The following is an 18,495-nucleotide window of genomic DNA, read 5'->3' on the forward strand; positions in this document are numbered from 1 at the left end:
AATTCTGCCTACTCACCTATGACTGATAACTAAGTATAAATACAGTATCTCAAGTCATGCTGTATCCAGATTTGCTTTTACATTTTCTTGCCTGAGTCTGAGGTGAACAGTGAACATATTTACATTTGATTTAACAGTGAACCTTAATTCTTTCTGGCTTCACAGTGAAACAAGTTTATGCAATCGATCAAATATTTTCATCCCTGAAGTTAACGATTACCATCAAAATGTTTTGTGGAGACTATGTGAGTATAATGCTTATTTCTGTAAAGCTTTTCACTCTTTTGAAACTTGATTTATAAAATTTCATTTGTATTTTTTGACGTTTTTAACAGAAAATGTTCTAATTTGTTTTTATTCTTACTATTTTGTGCCCATTTTTCGAAAGAAACATTTATAGAATATTTAAATTTTATTTTAGGGATTATTAAACATTACTATGATAACAAGATTTTTTAAATGCAATTATTTGCTATGCTTCTGAAGCAAATAAAGAAAACTGAAGGTTAAAGATCTGGATTTGAGCATACCTAAGAATCCATTTAATTAGTGGGTCTTCAATATAACTATTAAACAGAGTTAATATTATGAAATCTTAAATCCATGCTAATTTTGAAACAACGTATTATCCCACAGAGGCAAGTTACTTTCATATGTAATTTGATTCAGAATTCTAACTGAAGTTATCATAAGATTTTTTATCTCGATATTTACTTCTATCTATAAAAAATTAAAATAATTTTGACTATTAATTTTATTTTAAATCCATGCTTTCTTTAGAAGATAGCTCATTTCTGAATAATTTTCTGTTGAATAGAAGCAATGTATAACAAGATTTAGTCTTTTTTTTGGCCTTGTCTGAATCATTTTAGTCCAACTGCTCTAATAGTCATTCACTTTTTAAAAAGCCAACACGAACATTAAGTTGTCTGAATATGCTTTATATGAAAAGGTCTCCATTTCACATGGTCTTGAAAATTATATACAAATGTGAATTTATGCCTTGTGGTCTTAGAAATTATATACAAGTATATGTGTGTTAATGATGATTCTTTACAAATCTATACTATAAAAAAACTTTCAGGAGACTGAGGCAAGAGAATGGCGTGAACCCGAGAGGCGGAGCTTGCAGTGAGCCGAGATCGCGCCACTGCACTCCAGCCTGGGCGACAGAGCGAGACTCCATCTCAAAAAACAAAAAACAACTTTCTAGGAACTTTTATGCAAAAAAATTATAACATAATTATTTTGTTAAACTTTGGCACACAGAACATATTGTTTACTCATACAAAGTAATCAATGCAGGAAAATTTTACTTATATATTGTGTTTCTTAAGATAAATACTGAATTAGGACTTAAAAGGCAGCTATTTTCCATCACTGTTAGTTTAACAATCTTAATTTCATCTTAAGATTTCAAGATCTCATTTTGCCGTTGAAAGTTACCATTATTGTTTTATTAATTGTAAGTTGGTTATATTTCACTACAGAGAAAAAAAGGTATCCAGTAATTAGGCCAGCATGGTAAATGATTAAATTTGCAAATGCCTATTGTTTTCTCTTTCTGTTCATTTGAGTATAATTATTTGGGAGTAATTACTATTATATTCTATGCATTGTGTGGTCTAATGTTACTATTTATATGCCCATTTTTCAAAAGAAACATATTTTATAGAATATTTAAATTATATTTCTGGGATTATTAAGCATTACCATGATAACAAGATTTTTTTAAATGCAATTATTTGCTATGCTTCTGAAGCAAATGAAGAAAACTGAAGATTAAAGATTTGGATTTGAGCATACCTAAGAATCCATTTTAAGTACTTTTGATTAGCTATTTTAGAGATGAATGTTATGTTTTATGTATAATCTCAGCAAGTGTGGATGGTAAAATGGTTTTACATAATCAATATCAGTATACTTTAAAGTAATTTTCTATCTTAAGGTATATGACCCCAGTGGTCAGAATTTAGTGTTAAAAAGGCCAATATTTGAGGCCAAGCTTATCTCTTTAATCGGATGTTCTCAAGCAAGAGACAGGCTCTTCTGTTGACAAGTAATTTCTTATTTTATAATGTGGGTAGTAATTGACTGAGTTGTTTGTTAAAGATACATCCCTAGACCCTCCTTATTTAGCAGTCCTGATGCAGTATGTATAACATCTGAACTTATACACTTGATATAAAAGGGTTACCATTTTTGAGAGCCACAGAGATAGGTAGTTCATTACTCTCAGTAACAAAGTATAGAAAATTTAAATATACTTCAAGCAAGAGACAAGAATCATGGAAAAATGGTTACATTTCTGTAGGAGATAAACATACATAATATGTTAAAATTATTTTCTATATTTCTGGAGTTAGGCGGGCCCCAGTGATTAAGGTAGTTTAAGTGTGCTTGTTACATTAAGAAGGAAATTTATCTTTGGTGCAATAGCGTATTTTACTTATGTGCTTGACTGTAAGACCATCTTTCAAAAGTAAGGTTTAATTAAGAGATTATTGCAAGCCTGAGTTTTGATATATTAGTCAGATATAAATCACATTGTAGGAAGATATTATTATAATATTATAATAGCTCTCTTAGAATGGAGGAAATTTTACTATACAGTGTACTTGCCCAAGTCAGGATCTAAACCCAGGTATCTCTACATCCCTAGAGCTCAAATTCTTTTTATTAATATATAATGTCTCTTTAGAATACACCTGCCTCTTTAGAATACAATTTTCTTGTAAAAATTGTTCGCTGATTTTGTCCTGTTTTGTCATCAGCTGATCCCCCTTGTTCATACAGTAGCATCTTATTTACTATAGATTCATTTCTTAGATTATACCCTTCCTTTTGACCTCTAATAGGATTAGAGTTAACTTTAATCCTATTCCCTTTTCTACCCTTTTGACACCTTTTCCTACTTCTATCATATTTATTGACTGACAGAAAATGTTAATCATAGCAGTATGAAAAGTAGGATACATGTTGATATCATATTTCTTACCTAAAATAGCATTATGTATTATACAAACATATAGAAATTATTATAATAATTTACTGAGTGTCTATATACATCATCCATACCTTGTTTAATTTAATCTTCACAGCAAATTGTCCTATAAGAATACAATTTAACATGCAAAGGTTTGAAGTTCTTTTGGAGGTACTAGATATTCTACCCAAATGTTTTATACATATTATTTTTGTGTTTGCAAACTTCTAGGACAGTATTATCATCCCCTTTTTCCAGATGAAAATACTAAGGTTCAGAAAAATTAAATACTTTTCCCAGGAGTTAAAAGCCAGGAGGTGACAGATACATAGGATTCTGTGTAACTCCAAAATCATTTCTACCACACTGAGAGGAAAAAAATGCCTAGGTATGGTTATTTTTTATGACCCCAATTAAATGAGAAAAACTTGGCAGCGGTATCTTTACAAAGATGCTTTGACTCATGAGTTTGCCTCAGAATAGCTCAAGAGCACGAAAGTCAGGCAACAGCATGTTAGGCAGTGTCTACTATGGGCAATGAGACATACAGCATTTTAGCCTAACTAGAATAAAAATAAATGCATTGGTTTTTAGCAGTGGATTATATGTAGCGAAGGAAAAGCACTCCATAAATCAGAAATGAATTCAGGGCATATTACCTAGGAGTGATTGCAGACTGACAAGACATCTCATGGGAGGAGAGGCTGTTGATAAGGCAAGATTTTCAAGACTGTCTTTTCCTATAGAAAGTAATTCCCAGGACAAAAACTTCCATCCAAGAAATCTGACTTTGATTGTTTATCTGCAATATGACTTACTGAGCAAATATTATTAAAAGGTTATTCATACTTCAGATTGCTTTTCACTATCACAAGACTACATTGTCTGAACTTTACACACTTTGATTCAACAAAAGTTTTGAATCATGCTGTTATGGCTTCAACTTTTACTGAAACTTCTGTAGAACTAATAAGAGTTGGATTGGAAAAATTAAATTTAACTTTTTCCTTGAACTGGCATGCGTGCTTGTTGTTAATTTTTAAAAATATACCATTATAACAACCATAGATTTGTTTTAATCTAGTGGCTGGGCAAACATCACTATAGCGTAGTGGCTAAAGATACACTTAAATCTAGACTTTCTGCATAGGATCCATGTGACTGAGCACTACTTGCTGAATCTTTCTGCACCTCAATTTTTTTTAACCTGTTAAGTGAGTGTGATAACAGCACCTATCTTATAAGGGTCTCTTGAGAATTGTTTGGCATATAAAGCACCAAGAAGAGTATCTGGAGCATAAAAGCATCCCAAAAAGATCAGCTATTATTCAGTTTTATTTAGTACCAGTGCCAAAGCTTGAATCCAACTCTTTCTAATTCAAAAGCCCTGGCCTTCAGCTGCCCAATGCACTGCTTCTAGAGGGGAGGTTAAGTTTGTATCCATTACTAATACAAATGCATATATATATATGTATGTATATACAATACATACATAAGCATATATGTATGTGTATATATACAACAGTCCCAAATTTTATAAAGAAATTTGAGAAACAACAAAAGTTTCACAAGGGGAAATATATTTTCTGTTGTACTTAGCATAATGTTTATTTGTAAGTAGATTGTATCATGCAAAAAAATTTCATAAACCCACTTACTTCAATTTCTGGTAACTTCTCTTCTTTATTATGGTAAAACTCCTCAAACTTGTATTACACCCATTATATACATTTCTTCTCCTTCAATTCTCTCCGTATCCATTCATTAGGTTTCTTTCTCAAATGCCCTGCCTGAACTGCTCTTATTAAAGTAAACAATGACCTTCATACGGTTAAATCCCATGCCTAATTCTCTCCTCTCATCTTGCTAGATATATGGGTGTTATTAGACACAATCGCCTTTGCCAGAAGTATTCCAGGGCCAAATTCTTGAAACTCTTCTCCTTCCTCCTTATAGCCTCTCCTTTGGTCATAAGATCCAACATAATGGTTTTAATTACATTCTATATACAGACTCTTTTCTGAATTTATGTCTCAACCCAGAACCTATGCATGAACCCCAGATTCCTGTAACCAAGTGTCTACTCATTGAGTAGAAACTCATCCTCTTATTAGTACAGAAAAAGGAAAGTTAAAAAAAAATTAAGCCTTGCTATTATCCTTGGCTCAGGTTCTCTCATACCTTACATTATCATTGCTTGCCAACTTCTGCAGTGGCTTCCTACCTGGTGTCCCTGGTCCCACCTCCAGGTACTGGTGAGAGAGTAATAAATATCATTGTCATAAACCCTGACCTCTTGAAACATGTATTTCATTGACATATAAGATTCATACTCACTCTGCAATTAGACAAAGTAATGGAATAGGAGGTAAAAGTCAGCAAAGAGGATATTTTGAGAAAGCCATCTCGGTTTCAAAGTTCTTAATTTATAATAGCTAGAAAAATAAGAAGACTTCAATTTGTAGAATCACTTGCATTTTTCCAAGTGAGAAGTTAGAACACCTCTCTAGATATGTTGGTTTCTCTTGAATGGACTAGTTTTTGAGATTATTATAAAATTATCTGTTATTTTGACATTATGCTTATACCATTAACATTAATACAGTGTGCCCATTTAAATAAGTATTACTTTAAATCTAAGGCACTCTTGAAATTTAAAAAGAAAAAGATGTTTAACTATATGTTCTTTTTTTTATTTTTCCTAATTAATCAACTTATTTAACAAACAGTAAAGGAAGAAAGTCATTAGATTATCACAAATGGCAAGCATTAAGAACGTACTTCTTTCCTTAACCCTTAAGGTGAAGTCTTCAGAAATTATGTTTAAGCAATATGAATCATAGTTAGTTTAATGAGTCATTTATTCCTGCAATTAGGTGGAGAGGAAAAGCAGAAAGAAAGGAGTCATTTAAAGGTCATTACTTACCAACTTTTCATTTTTCAGTATAGCCTCACACACACCCACATCCGACCCTTATCTACCTTAGAGTTCTTCTATCAGTAGAAATTATTTGTAATCAGAAGTAGCTCAGCCTGATTCATCAAAAAGGAAGGGATTGCAATAATTTTTAAAAAGAGATTTCAGAGTTTATGCTGTCAATCTCCCAGCATCAGCTTCTTCTAAATAGTCTCCAGCTATTTGTAAGACTTTACTCATAGCTTTTGGACATGCATTTGTTATCAAAGGCAGAGTAAAACTTGCTTCCTGGGGCCTATTTTTCCTTGCCAGCATCACAGTCTTACACCACACAGTTACGAATATATTCTTCCTCAGTTACACTTTTATTTATGTCCTCTAGACATTCTGGGTAATTATGCTAGAAGGAACCAGAAAAAAAAAAAGACTATTACAAGTATCATGTACAAAACATAAAAGTAAATCCACACAAGATAATGTGTTTTATATACCCTGTTATAGATACAGTGGGAATCAACTTCACTCACAGCAACTTTGGATTGACTTTTCATCTTTATTTGGTGGCAATTTGTAATAATAAAGCAACAGAATGTCTTCATGTATTTTATCATTCTATCTCTTAATTGAAACATTTCTGCTATTTTATTTTTAAATAAGCCAGAATGGAAGGCATTGTAGTAATACTTTTTCAGTTATGTAAAAAGAAAGCACTTTAACCACAGCAGATATAGCATTCTTAGTACTGTGAATTAGTAATCGTTTTAAAATATGTAAATCATATTGTATTTTATTGGTAGGTTATTCTTTTGTTGTTGCCCTTAGTACAGTAGTAAACTTCTTGAATTATTGTTCAACCCTTTGGAGATATTGAATAAATGTACATATTCTTCTAGGCATTCATTTAGTTGCCAGTCTGAAAATAGTTTGAAAAGGTAAGTAAGAAAATGGTCAAAGGTGCCGAAAGAGAGAGGCGTCAGTACCTGGGGACACATGTACCTTCTGTGTACCTTTCCTCACCTGTGGGCTGACTGCTGTGTGTTTAATCAAGAGGGCAACTCACATATAGAAAAGTAAATATTCACAGTGAATACAGTAGTCCCTTCACAGTAGAAAAGGGTTAGATTCATGAACCCTCAGTGAAAGGTAATTAATTAGTGGTTTTGAAATAAGACTTTTTCATGTAACAATGGTTACAACTGAACCTAATACAACTTAACGACCAGAAGAAACTCTTCGAGATCTCACTCCCTTCTGGTTCTTATTTGTTTCATTCCAGATATTGTGAATACTAGAATGCTGTGGGCGGCTATGCTTGGTTTTCCTTCAAGATATTCAATGACTTCTAATTTCATGACTTAGTGGACTTGGTCTTTTTTTTAAATATATGATCCATATGTCTCTGAATGCTTCAGAGACAGAAATGGTTTTTATAAAATGTTATTTTAGTCATTTGGCAGAGGGAAATCAGTATCAAACAATACCTCCTCTCAGAATCACGGGGTTACATATAAACTGTCTGCCAACAATAACAGAGAAACAAGTGAGTTAGTCCCTTTCAAATATTAGGCTTCTTTCTCTCTCCTACAACATGCAAGAGTTCAGCTTTATAATCTAGGTTCATTTCCTTTTTGTTCTTTCTCAATGCTTTTTGCATATTGAGAAAGTTTTCAAACAAAAATTCATGTAATCTAGAATCAGTTGTAGAAATTTTTAAGATAGGTGCACTAAACTCAGAAAACTAGTCAAATGGTGTATTGTAATTAAAGGCATCAGATTAACTTTTCTTACATTTAGTCATGTTTTTAATCTAGATTTTTAAAGTCTGATTTAGAGAGACATGTAGACAGGTTGAATTTTCAAAAATACTTAGCTTTATTGGCAATGTAGCTTATTCTTCTCTCATCTGATTTTGACTTACAAGAACATTCTTTCCTTAGAGTGGGATATAAAACAGATTCATCATGAAATTGTACTTCCCTGTAAGGCTTTCTGTCACCTCACTATGACAATGTGTGAGACAGGACATTTCCGTATGGTTAAGATGATTGTCACCCATCTTTCTATTCACAAACTTTTTCCCTCCTTAAGCCTCTCATACAGGTTCCTTCATCTTTAGCTCTAAGTTCTCTGCTTCTCTCTCTTGTATGGCGTGCTCTTCAAAGTGAAGACAAAAACAACTGGGATCTGTTTCCTGCTACAACTCATTATTATTCTCATGTTTGAACATCTATCTTAATTCTGCAGTTGTAATTCTTGTGAAATTATTTTGTCAAACTATACGGTTTGAAGCTAAATTCAAACCAATGTGGCAATTTCTGATTTAAAAGTTTGCCATATTTGGTTTTATGAGATTAGATATGCACCTAAAAATACTATGTTTAAACTTTTTGTTTTGGGAACATTTCAGATTTCCAAGAAAAAAGTTGTCAAAATAATTCATAATTTGAATTACCCTTCCCCCAGCTTTCCCTAATGTTTACATTTTATATAACCATATTGAAGTTATCAAAACAGGATATTAAAATAAGCACAGTGCAACTAACTAAACCACAGATATTGTTTAGATTATACCAGTTTTTCTGCTAATCCTTTGGTTTCCTGCTTGATATGGTTTGGATCTGTGTCCCCACCAAATCTCATGTAGAACTGTAATTCCCGGTATTGAAGGTGGGGCCTGGTGGGAGGTGATTGGATAGTGGGGGCTGTTTCTCATGAATGGTTTAGTACTACTCCGTTGGTGCTGTTCTCATGAGAGTGAGTTCTTGCAAGATCTGGTTGCTTAAAAGTGTGTAGCACCTCCCACTTGGCTCTCTCATTTTCCTTCACTGGCTGTGTGATGTGCTGGCTGCCCCTTTGCCTTCCTCCATGATTGTAAGTTTCCTGAGGCCTCCCAAGAAGCTGAGCCCATGCCAGCATCATGCTTCCTGTTCTTGTGGAACTGTGGGTCAATTAGACCTCTTTTCTTTATAAATTACCCAGCCTCAGATATTTCTTTATAGCAATGTGAGAATGAACTAATACACTGCTCCCAGGAGCTAATGGCCATTGGGAACACTTTTAGGCTTAATCTTACTTTTGACATTTCTTTCTTTTCTCTTTTCTTTGTTTTTTTTTGGGGGGGGTGGGGGGAAGGGGACGGGGGGAAGCTTTTCCTTACTTATAGCTACAAGATGCGTTAATCAAATCTTGTGTTTTTTCTTATTCCAGCCCTAGAATTAACCACTTCTCCAAAACGCCCTAATTCCTTTCATTGAAGACCGATATTTAAAACCAAGATCTGGATACTAGTTATACTCGTTGCTACTGGGGTATCACTGTTTATATGCCCTCTTAAGAGTACAGAGCAAAAAATATGTGTGTATACTAACCCATTTATCTGCACACATCTATATTTACTTTTGTACATATGTATGCATATATGTTTGCATGTATGCATGTCTCCATCTACCTTCCTACTTATCGATTTCTCTGTCTCTATCTATACATCTATCTACCATCTATCTTCATACTAATACCTCCAATCTAATCAACAACACCGTTCTAACCTTCACTATTATTTGTTACTTCTTTCTCAGACAGTGAAAACTAAGACTATCAATATCTGAAACCTGTTTGCTTATTTGTTTAACCCTACCATACATGTAGTTTAAAACTTGCTAAGCCATTACTCTGTGAGAAACAACTTTACCAAGAGAAGTACATTGTTTGGATTATTTTTATTTTTAGCTTTACAGTTCAGTCAAAACACTATTTTCTAAAGTTACTTAGGGCACATCCCCTCTCTCCACTGAGCTTATTGTGGTTATGAGATTTATTTGTTATATAAATAGATAAATCTGCTACAAACTGCATTTTCTGTTGGGTTTCCCATACATCTTTGTTGATTTTGTTTAACTTACATTTAACAAAATGTGCTTTTTGTGGTATACAATTTTATGATTTAAGTCATGTATCCAATGCCACATTTCCTTATAGAAGACTTCCATTATCCAAAAATTCCACCACACTGCCTGCCTGTAGTCAGCTACTGACCCCAAACTCCAAACCCTGGCAAATATTGCACTGTTTGCTGCTGCTATAGTTTCACCTTCCCCAGAATGTCATGGGAACAGAGTCATAAACTATTGAACCTTTTGGACATGGCTTCCTCCGCTTAGTAGAAACATTTAACCCTTATTCATATTGTATTAATCATTAGTTCTGCCATTTTATTGCTGAGTCACTGTCTCTTGTATGGATGTACCACAATTTGTTTATCTATTCACAGTTTGAATGGATAAACTGTGAATGGATAAACTGTGGGTTGTTTCAGGATTTAGTGATTATAAATAAAGCTGCTCTAAACATATCAAGTTAAAGTTTTTGAGTGCAGTTATGTTTCCATTTCTTTTGGGTAAACACTTAGAAGTGAGATTGCTAGGTCGTATGGTAACAGTACGTTTAGCTTTAGAAAAAACTGGCAAACTGTTTTCCCAAAGTGACTATACAATTTTGCATTCTCACCAGCAATATATTACAGTAGAATATCATTGTAGTTTTACTTTGCATTTCTTTTTTTTTTTTTTTTTTTGAGACGGAGTCTCGCTCTGTCGCCCAGGCTGGAGTGCAGTGGCGCGATCTCGGCTCACTGCAAGCTCCGCCTCCCGGGTTCACGCCATTCTCCTGCCTCAGCCTCCCGAGTAGCTGGGACTACAGGCGCCCGCTACCACGCCCGGCTAATTTTTTGTATTTTTAGTAGAGACGGGGTTTCACCGTGTTAGCCAGGATGGTCTCGATCTCCTGACCTCGTGATCCACCCGCCTCGGCCTCTACTTTGCATTTCTTTATGGGTAATGATATTGATCATATCTTCATGTGCTCATTTACTATACCTTCATTGTGAATGTGTTTGTTTAAAATACTTCCCTATTTTTATATCATTTTCTTTGTTTATTTATATTGTCCTATACATATTCTGGATTAAACGTTTAATGAAAATGTAACTTACACACCTTTCCTTTCTTTCTGTGGATTGTCTTTTCAGTCCTTTAACAGTGCTTTTCACCAAGCAAAAGTTTTCAGTTTTGACAAAGTCTAATTTATTTTTTCATTATGGATCATATTTTTGTTGTCATTTCTAAAAATTCTTTCACTAACCCAAGTCATGTAGATTTTTTCTTATATTTTTCTTCTAGAAGTTTTATAGACTTACATTTCTATTTAGGTCTATGACAAATTTTGAATCAATTTTTGTATAAGGCATGAAGTATAGGTCAAGCTTATTTTTTTATATGAATCTCCAATTTTTATAGTACCATTTCTTGGGAAAACTGTTTTTTCTCTATCGAATTGTTTTCACTACTTTGTCAAAAGTTACTTGTCTGCATTTATGTGAGTCTAGATTCTTTATTCTGTCCAATCGAGCTATACTTCAATATTGTTACCTAATAGCAGAGTTTCATTAGTACTATGACTTAATAATAATAATTCTTAAAATCAGTTAGCATTACTCCTACAATTTTGGAGTTTCTTTTCAAAATTGTTTCAGCTATTCTAGGTATTCTGCATTTCCACAAAAATTTTTGAATAAAATTGTCAACATCGACACAAAATTCTGCCAGGATTTCGACTGGGATTTTGTTGAAAATGTAGGCCAATTTAAGGAGAATTGGCATCGTAACAATATTAAGTTTTCTAGCCATGAAAATGGTACATATCTTTATTTATTTGTCTTTTTAAATAACTGTCAGAAGTATTCTGTTTCTTTGATTCCAATATGTATAATACTTATTTATTTTAATTTTCTTATTGCATTGCCTAAGATTTTTCGGTATGGTATTGAAGTAATGGAAAATAACATTCTTGCTTTCTTCCTAGTCTAGAGCAGACTGGGGCGGTGGAAAGGGAGGTGAAGCATTCAATATTTCACCTTTAATTTTAGATGTAGGGTCTTTGTAGATGTCTTTTACCAAATTAATGAAGTTGCTTTGTCTTTTAAGTTTGCTGAGTTTTTAACATGAATAGATGCTATACTTGTCAAGTGTTTTTTCTGCATCATGTTTTGATGACCATATAAGTTTTATTTCTTAAATTGTTAATAAGGTGAATTAAACGGATTGATTTTTGAATGTTGTGCCAGTCATGCATTATTGGGATAAACACAACTAAGTTGTACTACATCCTCCTTTTTATATATTACTACATTGAATTTTCTTGTATTATGTTGGGCATATTTGCATTTATGTTCATAAGGGTTACTATCCTACAATTTTCTTTTCTTGTAATGTCGATTTGGTTTTGGTATTAGTATAATCTAGATTCATAAAATGAGTCAGAAAGTGTTCTCTTCTATTTTCTAGAAAAAAATTTGGTAGAATTGATATTATTTCTTCCTTAAATGGTTGGCAGAAATATCCAGTAAAACCATGTAAGCTGGAGATTTTCTTGCTGAAAGGTTTCTAAATACAATTTCAATTTTCTCAATAGATATGAGGCAATTTAAGTTAACTGCTTTTCTTGAATGAGTTTGGGTAATTTTAGTCTGTCAAGAAATTTAAATTGAATATATATGGGCATTGAATCATTCATAGCATTCCTTTTGGTAGGAATGTTGTCATCTATTTTTATGTTTATAGTTTGTATCTTAGTTTTTCTTTGCAAATTGGCTACAGTTCTATCAATTTTATTGTTGTCCAAATAATAACTTTACTTCATTTTATTTCTTTATTTTTCTCTTTTTAATTTTATTGATTTTACTCTTGTCTTTATTACCTCCTACCTCCTGCTTGCATTGCATGCAAATTTCTATTATTTCTCTAATTTCTTGTGGTGAAAACTTAAATTTTATTTCGTTCTAATATATTTATATTTAATGTTATACATTTACCGTTAGGCACTGAAACATATGAGTATTAAAAGTGGCAGGCTTGTGTGATAAATGTAGATGAGTGAATTTGTTTCTTCTCTTGTTTTGATCAGCAAAGGTCCATGTGGTCTTGAAAGCTTTTGGGATCTGTAGATTTGGGCACTTTTTTTTTTAACTTTTATTTTGAGTTCAGGAGTACATGTGCAGATTTGTTATACAGGTAAACTCGTGTCATGGGAGTTCATTGTACAGATTACTTTGTGACTCAGGTATTAAGCTTATTACCCCTGAGTTATTTTTCCTGACTTTCTCCATTCTCCCACCCACCTCCCTCCAGTATGCCCCAGTTTCTGTTGTTCCCTTCTATGTGTCCATGTGTTCTCATTATTTAGCTCCCACTTATAAATGAGAACATGTGATATTTGTTTTTGTCTTCCTGTGGTAGTTTGCTAAGCATAATGGCCTCCAGCTCCATCCATGTTTCTGCAAAGCACACAATCTCATTCTTCTTTGTGGCTGTGTAGTATTCCATGTTGTATATTTGCCACATTTTCTTTATCCAGTCTACCATTGATAAGCATTTAGGTTGATTCCATGTCTTTGCTATTGTGAATAGTGCTATAGTGAACATACACATGCATTTGTCTTTATGATAAAATGGTTTATATTCCTTTGGGTATATACCCAGTAGTGAGATTGCTGGGTCAAATAATAGTTCTGTTTTCAGCTCCTTCAGGAATCACCACATTGTTTTCCACAATGGTTGAACTAATTTACACTCCCACCAACAGTATATAAGCATTCCTTTTTCTCTATAAGCCTAACAGCATTTGTTATTTTTTGACTTTTTATTAATAGCCATTCCGATTGGTGTGAGATGATATCTTATTGTGGTTTTCATTTGCATTTGTCTAATAATCAGTGATGAGCTTTTTTTTCATATGCTTCTTAGCCACATATATGTCTTCTTTTTAAAAGTATCTGTTCATGTCCTTTGCCCACTTTTTGGAGTGTTTCACACATACTCCAAACATGGAGTTGTTTGTTTTTTCTTTGTTGATATCTTTAAGTTGCTTATAAATGCTGGATGTTTGACCTTTGTCAGCTGCATAGTTTGCAAAAGTTTCTCCCATTCTGTAGGTTGTTTACTATGTTGACAGCTTCTTTTGTTGTAATTTATTAGATCCCATTTGTCAATTTTTGCCTTTGTTGCAATCGTTGTTGGTATCTTTGTCATGAAATCTTTGTCCATTCCTGTTACTTGGGTACTTTTCAATGCAAACAATTTTAGGTCAACAATAAGTATAAACAATTTTGGGTCAACGATGTTTTAAAAACATTTATTATGAATTTCTATAGTATAATGTGTGGGAAATGGATAAAATGTAGACTGTAGACCTGTAAAAATCTTAAAGTTTTAATTTTACAACTCAATTAAGCTAGGCATTTCTAATTTTATATCAGTGTGATTCTTGAAAACAATATAGTGTTCCATGGAACTCTTGGAAGAAAAACCAAAACGTGTGATATTCCAGACAGGTGCTAATTATAAGAAGAAGAAAGAAGAGAAATAGAATGAATGATAATTACTATTAATTGAAATACATATCTCATTAATCTTCATAGTAACTGAAACTTGCAAAATGTCTACAACTTTTACTTTAGAAGGTGTGAAGTAGGGGAGTTAAAATAATTTACTACTTTGTACAGCAAGGAACAAAGATGATTTAAAATCAAGTCTGCTTTACTGCCTTACTTTAGTGAGATATCTATGTCTGTTATCACAAGAGAAATGGAAAGGAGGTTGTAACATTTTCTGGCTGTGCTTTATTTTTTACAATGTCCAGAGAAAGTAATTATCAGATGTTTTCTGGTTACATGATACATGATTTTTGCTCCAGTTTGTCACTTACTTGATAGATGTATGCTTCTTTTTATGCCCTTCTCTTCCCAGTCAGAAAAAAAAAGTTAAATCACATAGGATAAAATGCATTATATATAAAAGTTCCTGATATTTTCAGATGTGTTTCCCATGAGATGCCTCAAAGATGGAGGCATTTAAATTAGTGGCAAAAAGTATGGAGAGCCTCATGGAGTTCTTAGGAATACTATCCCCCACATTGCAGGTTAGTTGAGAGCCTCTTCAAAAGACCAACGTATACTGTAAAATTATCACATTAGAATTCCTTTTATATGGATTCCATTGGCAGTAATATAAGCAGACCAATAAAAAAGAAAAAAATATGGATTTACTTGATTACAAAACTGTTAAATAATTCTTTGAGGATAAAATAGATTTAGACCAAGAATGTCAATAAAAGGGGGCAACAGAGTAAAGGAAACAAAGAGTTTCAGTGGAGAATAGGAGCAATTTAAGTGTTTAGAGATTTTTTAGTGAATATCTTTCTGACATTGTTAATTTCACTTTCCAATTATATAAAGTGATGAGAAATTGTTGTATTTATCCTTTACCTAAAATATATTTTTGAACAACTCTGAAATGTTTTTATCAGATAGTTTAATTAATTAAACTAAGGAAAATTACTGGAGGCAAAAACCATGTGCCTTTATTTCATTCTTAAATTGTTCATTTAAACTCACTAGGACTAGTTTTCCATAGGTCCTATATTAGTAAGTTTAGGCTACTATAACAAAATACCATAGACTGGGTGGCTGAAATAACAGAAATGTATTTATCACAGTTCTGGAGGCTGGAAAGTCCAAGATCAAGGTGTCAGCAAATTCGGTGTCTGCGGAGGGCCCTCTTCCTGGCTTGCAGATGGCCACTTTCTTGCTGTGTCTTTACACAGGGGACAGAGACTCAGCTTTTTCTCATAAAGATACTAATCCCATCATAGGATCCCCATTCTCATGACCTCATCTACATTTAATTTCCCAAAGGCCTCATCTCCAAATACCATTATATTGGGGGTTAGGGCTTGAACATATTAATTCTGGGGGACATGAACATCCAGTCCATTTAAGTACCATTACTTTTCTGTTACTCTTAGCCAATTAAATATTCATAAGTTACTTGCACTCACAAAAATTTATAAAAATTTAAAATGTCTAATCTTGTGTCAAGGTAAAAATCATTCCCCTTTTTAGACCATATAGGGTAACTTCTTGACCTTGCCATGGCATTTGTAAACTGTGATGGCACTGGTGAGAGTGTCTTTTAGCATGTTAATGTATTATAACTAGAGTATAATGAGCAGTGAGGACGACCAGGGGTCATTCTCATTGCCATCTTAATTTTGGTGGGTTTTAGCCGGCTTCTTTACTGCAGCCCCTTGTATTAGCAAGGTCTTTATGACCTATATCTTGTGCTGACCTCCTATCTCATCCTGTGACTTAGAATGCCTAACTCTCTGGGAATGCAGGCCAGTAGGTCTCAGCCTTATTTTACCCAACCCCTACTCAAGACGGAGTTGCTCTTTTTGAAACACTTCTGACATTTGGTGTCATTTAGCTGGTATTATAGTCATTTAGCACTGATACACTATGGCCTTCAAAGATGTTTCTTTGGGACCATTATAGGTTTTTAGGATATTTCTCATGGCAAACAATCTTCTCTTGCCATCTTCTTATCAATCTGCTCCCTCTTAGAGTTCCTGTCATTCCTTCTAAAGGAGAATTTGGAGCCAGATCCCTTTAAAATGGTTTATGCCAACTCCTCCTACTTTGTAGCACTTATGTAGTCTGTGGCAAAGTCTCACATCTTATGTCCCAATAAACTCTGGGAGCGCAACAAATTATTGGAATTCAGATATCCGTTGTGAAGCCACCCTCTCACTTAAAATAGCTACGTAGCCACGCAATCTGAGCTTTAGACATTTCTCAATGTGCACCTAAGGTGTTCCCCAAATATGGTACACATTTCAAGTTCTCTGGGTGGTCTCCTTTATGCTGACATCACCACCCTTCACCTCATTCCCCATGGCGGGACAAGGAGGTCTCAGAGAACACTATCACCTCTACCCAAATAAATCCCCTTTATAACCTCATCTAGGTTGGTAAGTGGCTATGAATAACAACACTGATTTTTAGAATTTTCTTTGCAAACCTGGTCTAGGGAATCTGTTCTTCACTTTGGAATGTGAATGCTCTTGGCAGCTATTATTTTGCCATCAGGTTACAGCCTCAGTGAAAACTGAATTATAAAGGGACCAATTTTAAAATCTTGTTATGGTGCTACATGAACTCTTTGATGTTTCCCACATTTTTTTTTCTGCTATGTACCCATCAAATGAGAATTTCTACCAACCCTCACTTTCCAGAAAGAAGATCAATGTATGTTTGGTGCAGAGCAACCCATAACTGATTTCTGTTCAACATACCATATTTATTCAGCAAAAATTTTCATTTTAATATAAAACACAGTATGAATTTTAATGGATTTTAGTCTCCTAGGCATATGTGCTCAAGTTTTTTTAAATTATCAAAATTCTCTTACTCCTTCTATCTTTGTAGCTATTACATGTTTTAAATGAAGAAAATCGATATCAAATACTCCAAATGCAATTTATATCAGAAAATTGATTTGGACTTAAGTACATGTTAGGAAAATATTAGGTACATTACCAATAATTCAAAGTATAAAATAAATCACCAAGTTAGTATTATTTTTTTAAATAAAATGATAAAATTCCATTCCCCCTTTAGGCAAGTGACTTTATCATTTCCTGAATCTGTCATTGAGTGGTTTGGCAAAGAGCTGACAGATGAATCTGAAGATCTTTTTTAAAAATAACTGCAGACTCCTTACCATATAATTTCATGATAATCAATATTTGCTGAATCATCTTTTTCTTACCTATATAAAATCATAACAAAATATACACTTCAATGTCTTTATAAAACTAGGTACTCCTGAGAAATTAAAAATTACCTTTAAATATATTTTAAAAGCATTTTAGCTATAGTCAGCTAAGTTATCTAAGTTATCTCACTTAGTTTACACTCCTTACTATAATGCATCAATAAACTCCATGTTAGGCCAGGTGCGGTGGCTCACGCCAGTAATCCCAACACTTTGGGAGGCCGAGACGGGCAGATCACGAGGTCAGGAGATCGAGACCATCCTGGCGAAGACGGTGAAACCCCGTCTCTACTAAAAATACAAAAGAATTAGCCAGACGTGGTGGCGGGTGCCTGTAATCTCAGCTACTCAAGAGGCTGAGGCAGGAGAATGGCATGAACCCGGGAGCTGGAGCTTGCAGTGAGCCGGGATAGTTAGCCACTGCACTCCAGCCTGGGCGACAGAGCGAGACTCCTTCTCAAAAAATAATAATAATTTAAAAAAATAAAAATAAATAAACTCCATGTTAGAAGTAGAAACCTGTTAACCAACTGATAGAAAACCAATCAAGATAAAATGTGCTCCTTTTGTCTCCTTCATCCCCTGGTTTAGTTATAGCTAGATGTATAGTTAATGTTCATAAAGAAAACTAGTAATGAAATGCCTTCCACCCACGATGCTACAACATTTTTATTTGTGTTAATTCTTTTTTTTTTTTGAGATTGTACATCTTATTTCATTGACTAGAATAGAAATGCTGTGTAGGACATTCATTTAAAATAGTTTAAGGTAAAAAATTACCATAAACAAACTGGCTGTTATTTCTAACTCTGTAATATATATTATTTGTCTATCAAGGTTAATTTCAAAATTCTAAAACTTTTGTTTCCATTGAAATTCTTTCACATAGAAGTCTAGAAGTTCTTTAGTATATAGTTAAACAACTT

General features: G+C 33.5%; 1 protein-coding gene across 2 annotated transcripts in view; it reads left to right on the top strand.

The window, feature by feature from the left end:
- The window catches only part of ANXA10 (annexin A10), a 114,636-nt gene that overhangs the window by 15,587 nt on the left and 80,554 nt on the right, over positions 1–18,495 (top strand). For both annotated transcript variants that reach the window (XM_003821800.5, XM_055111990.2), the window contains exon 3: positions 166–245. In XM_003821800.5, the coding sequence (XP_003821848.3) occupies positions 166–245 (80 nt within the window). The remainder of the gene's footprint in view (positions 1–165; positions 246–18,495) is intronic.

Source organism: Pan paniscus, chromosome 3 (assembly GCF_029289425.2).
Source record: "Pan paniscus chromosome 3, NHGRI_mPanPan1-v2.0_pri, whole genome shotgun sequence".
Classification (NCBI taxonomy): Eukaryota; Metazoa; Chordata; class Mammalia; order Primates; family Hominidae; genus Pan; species Pan paniscus.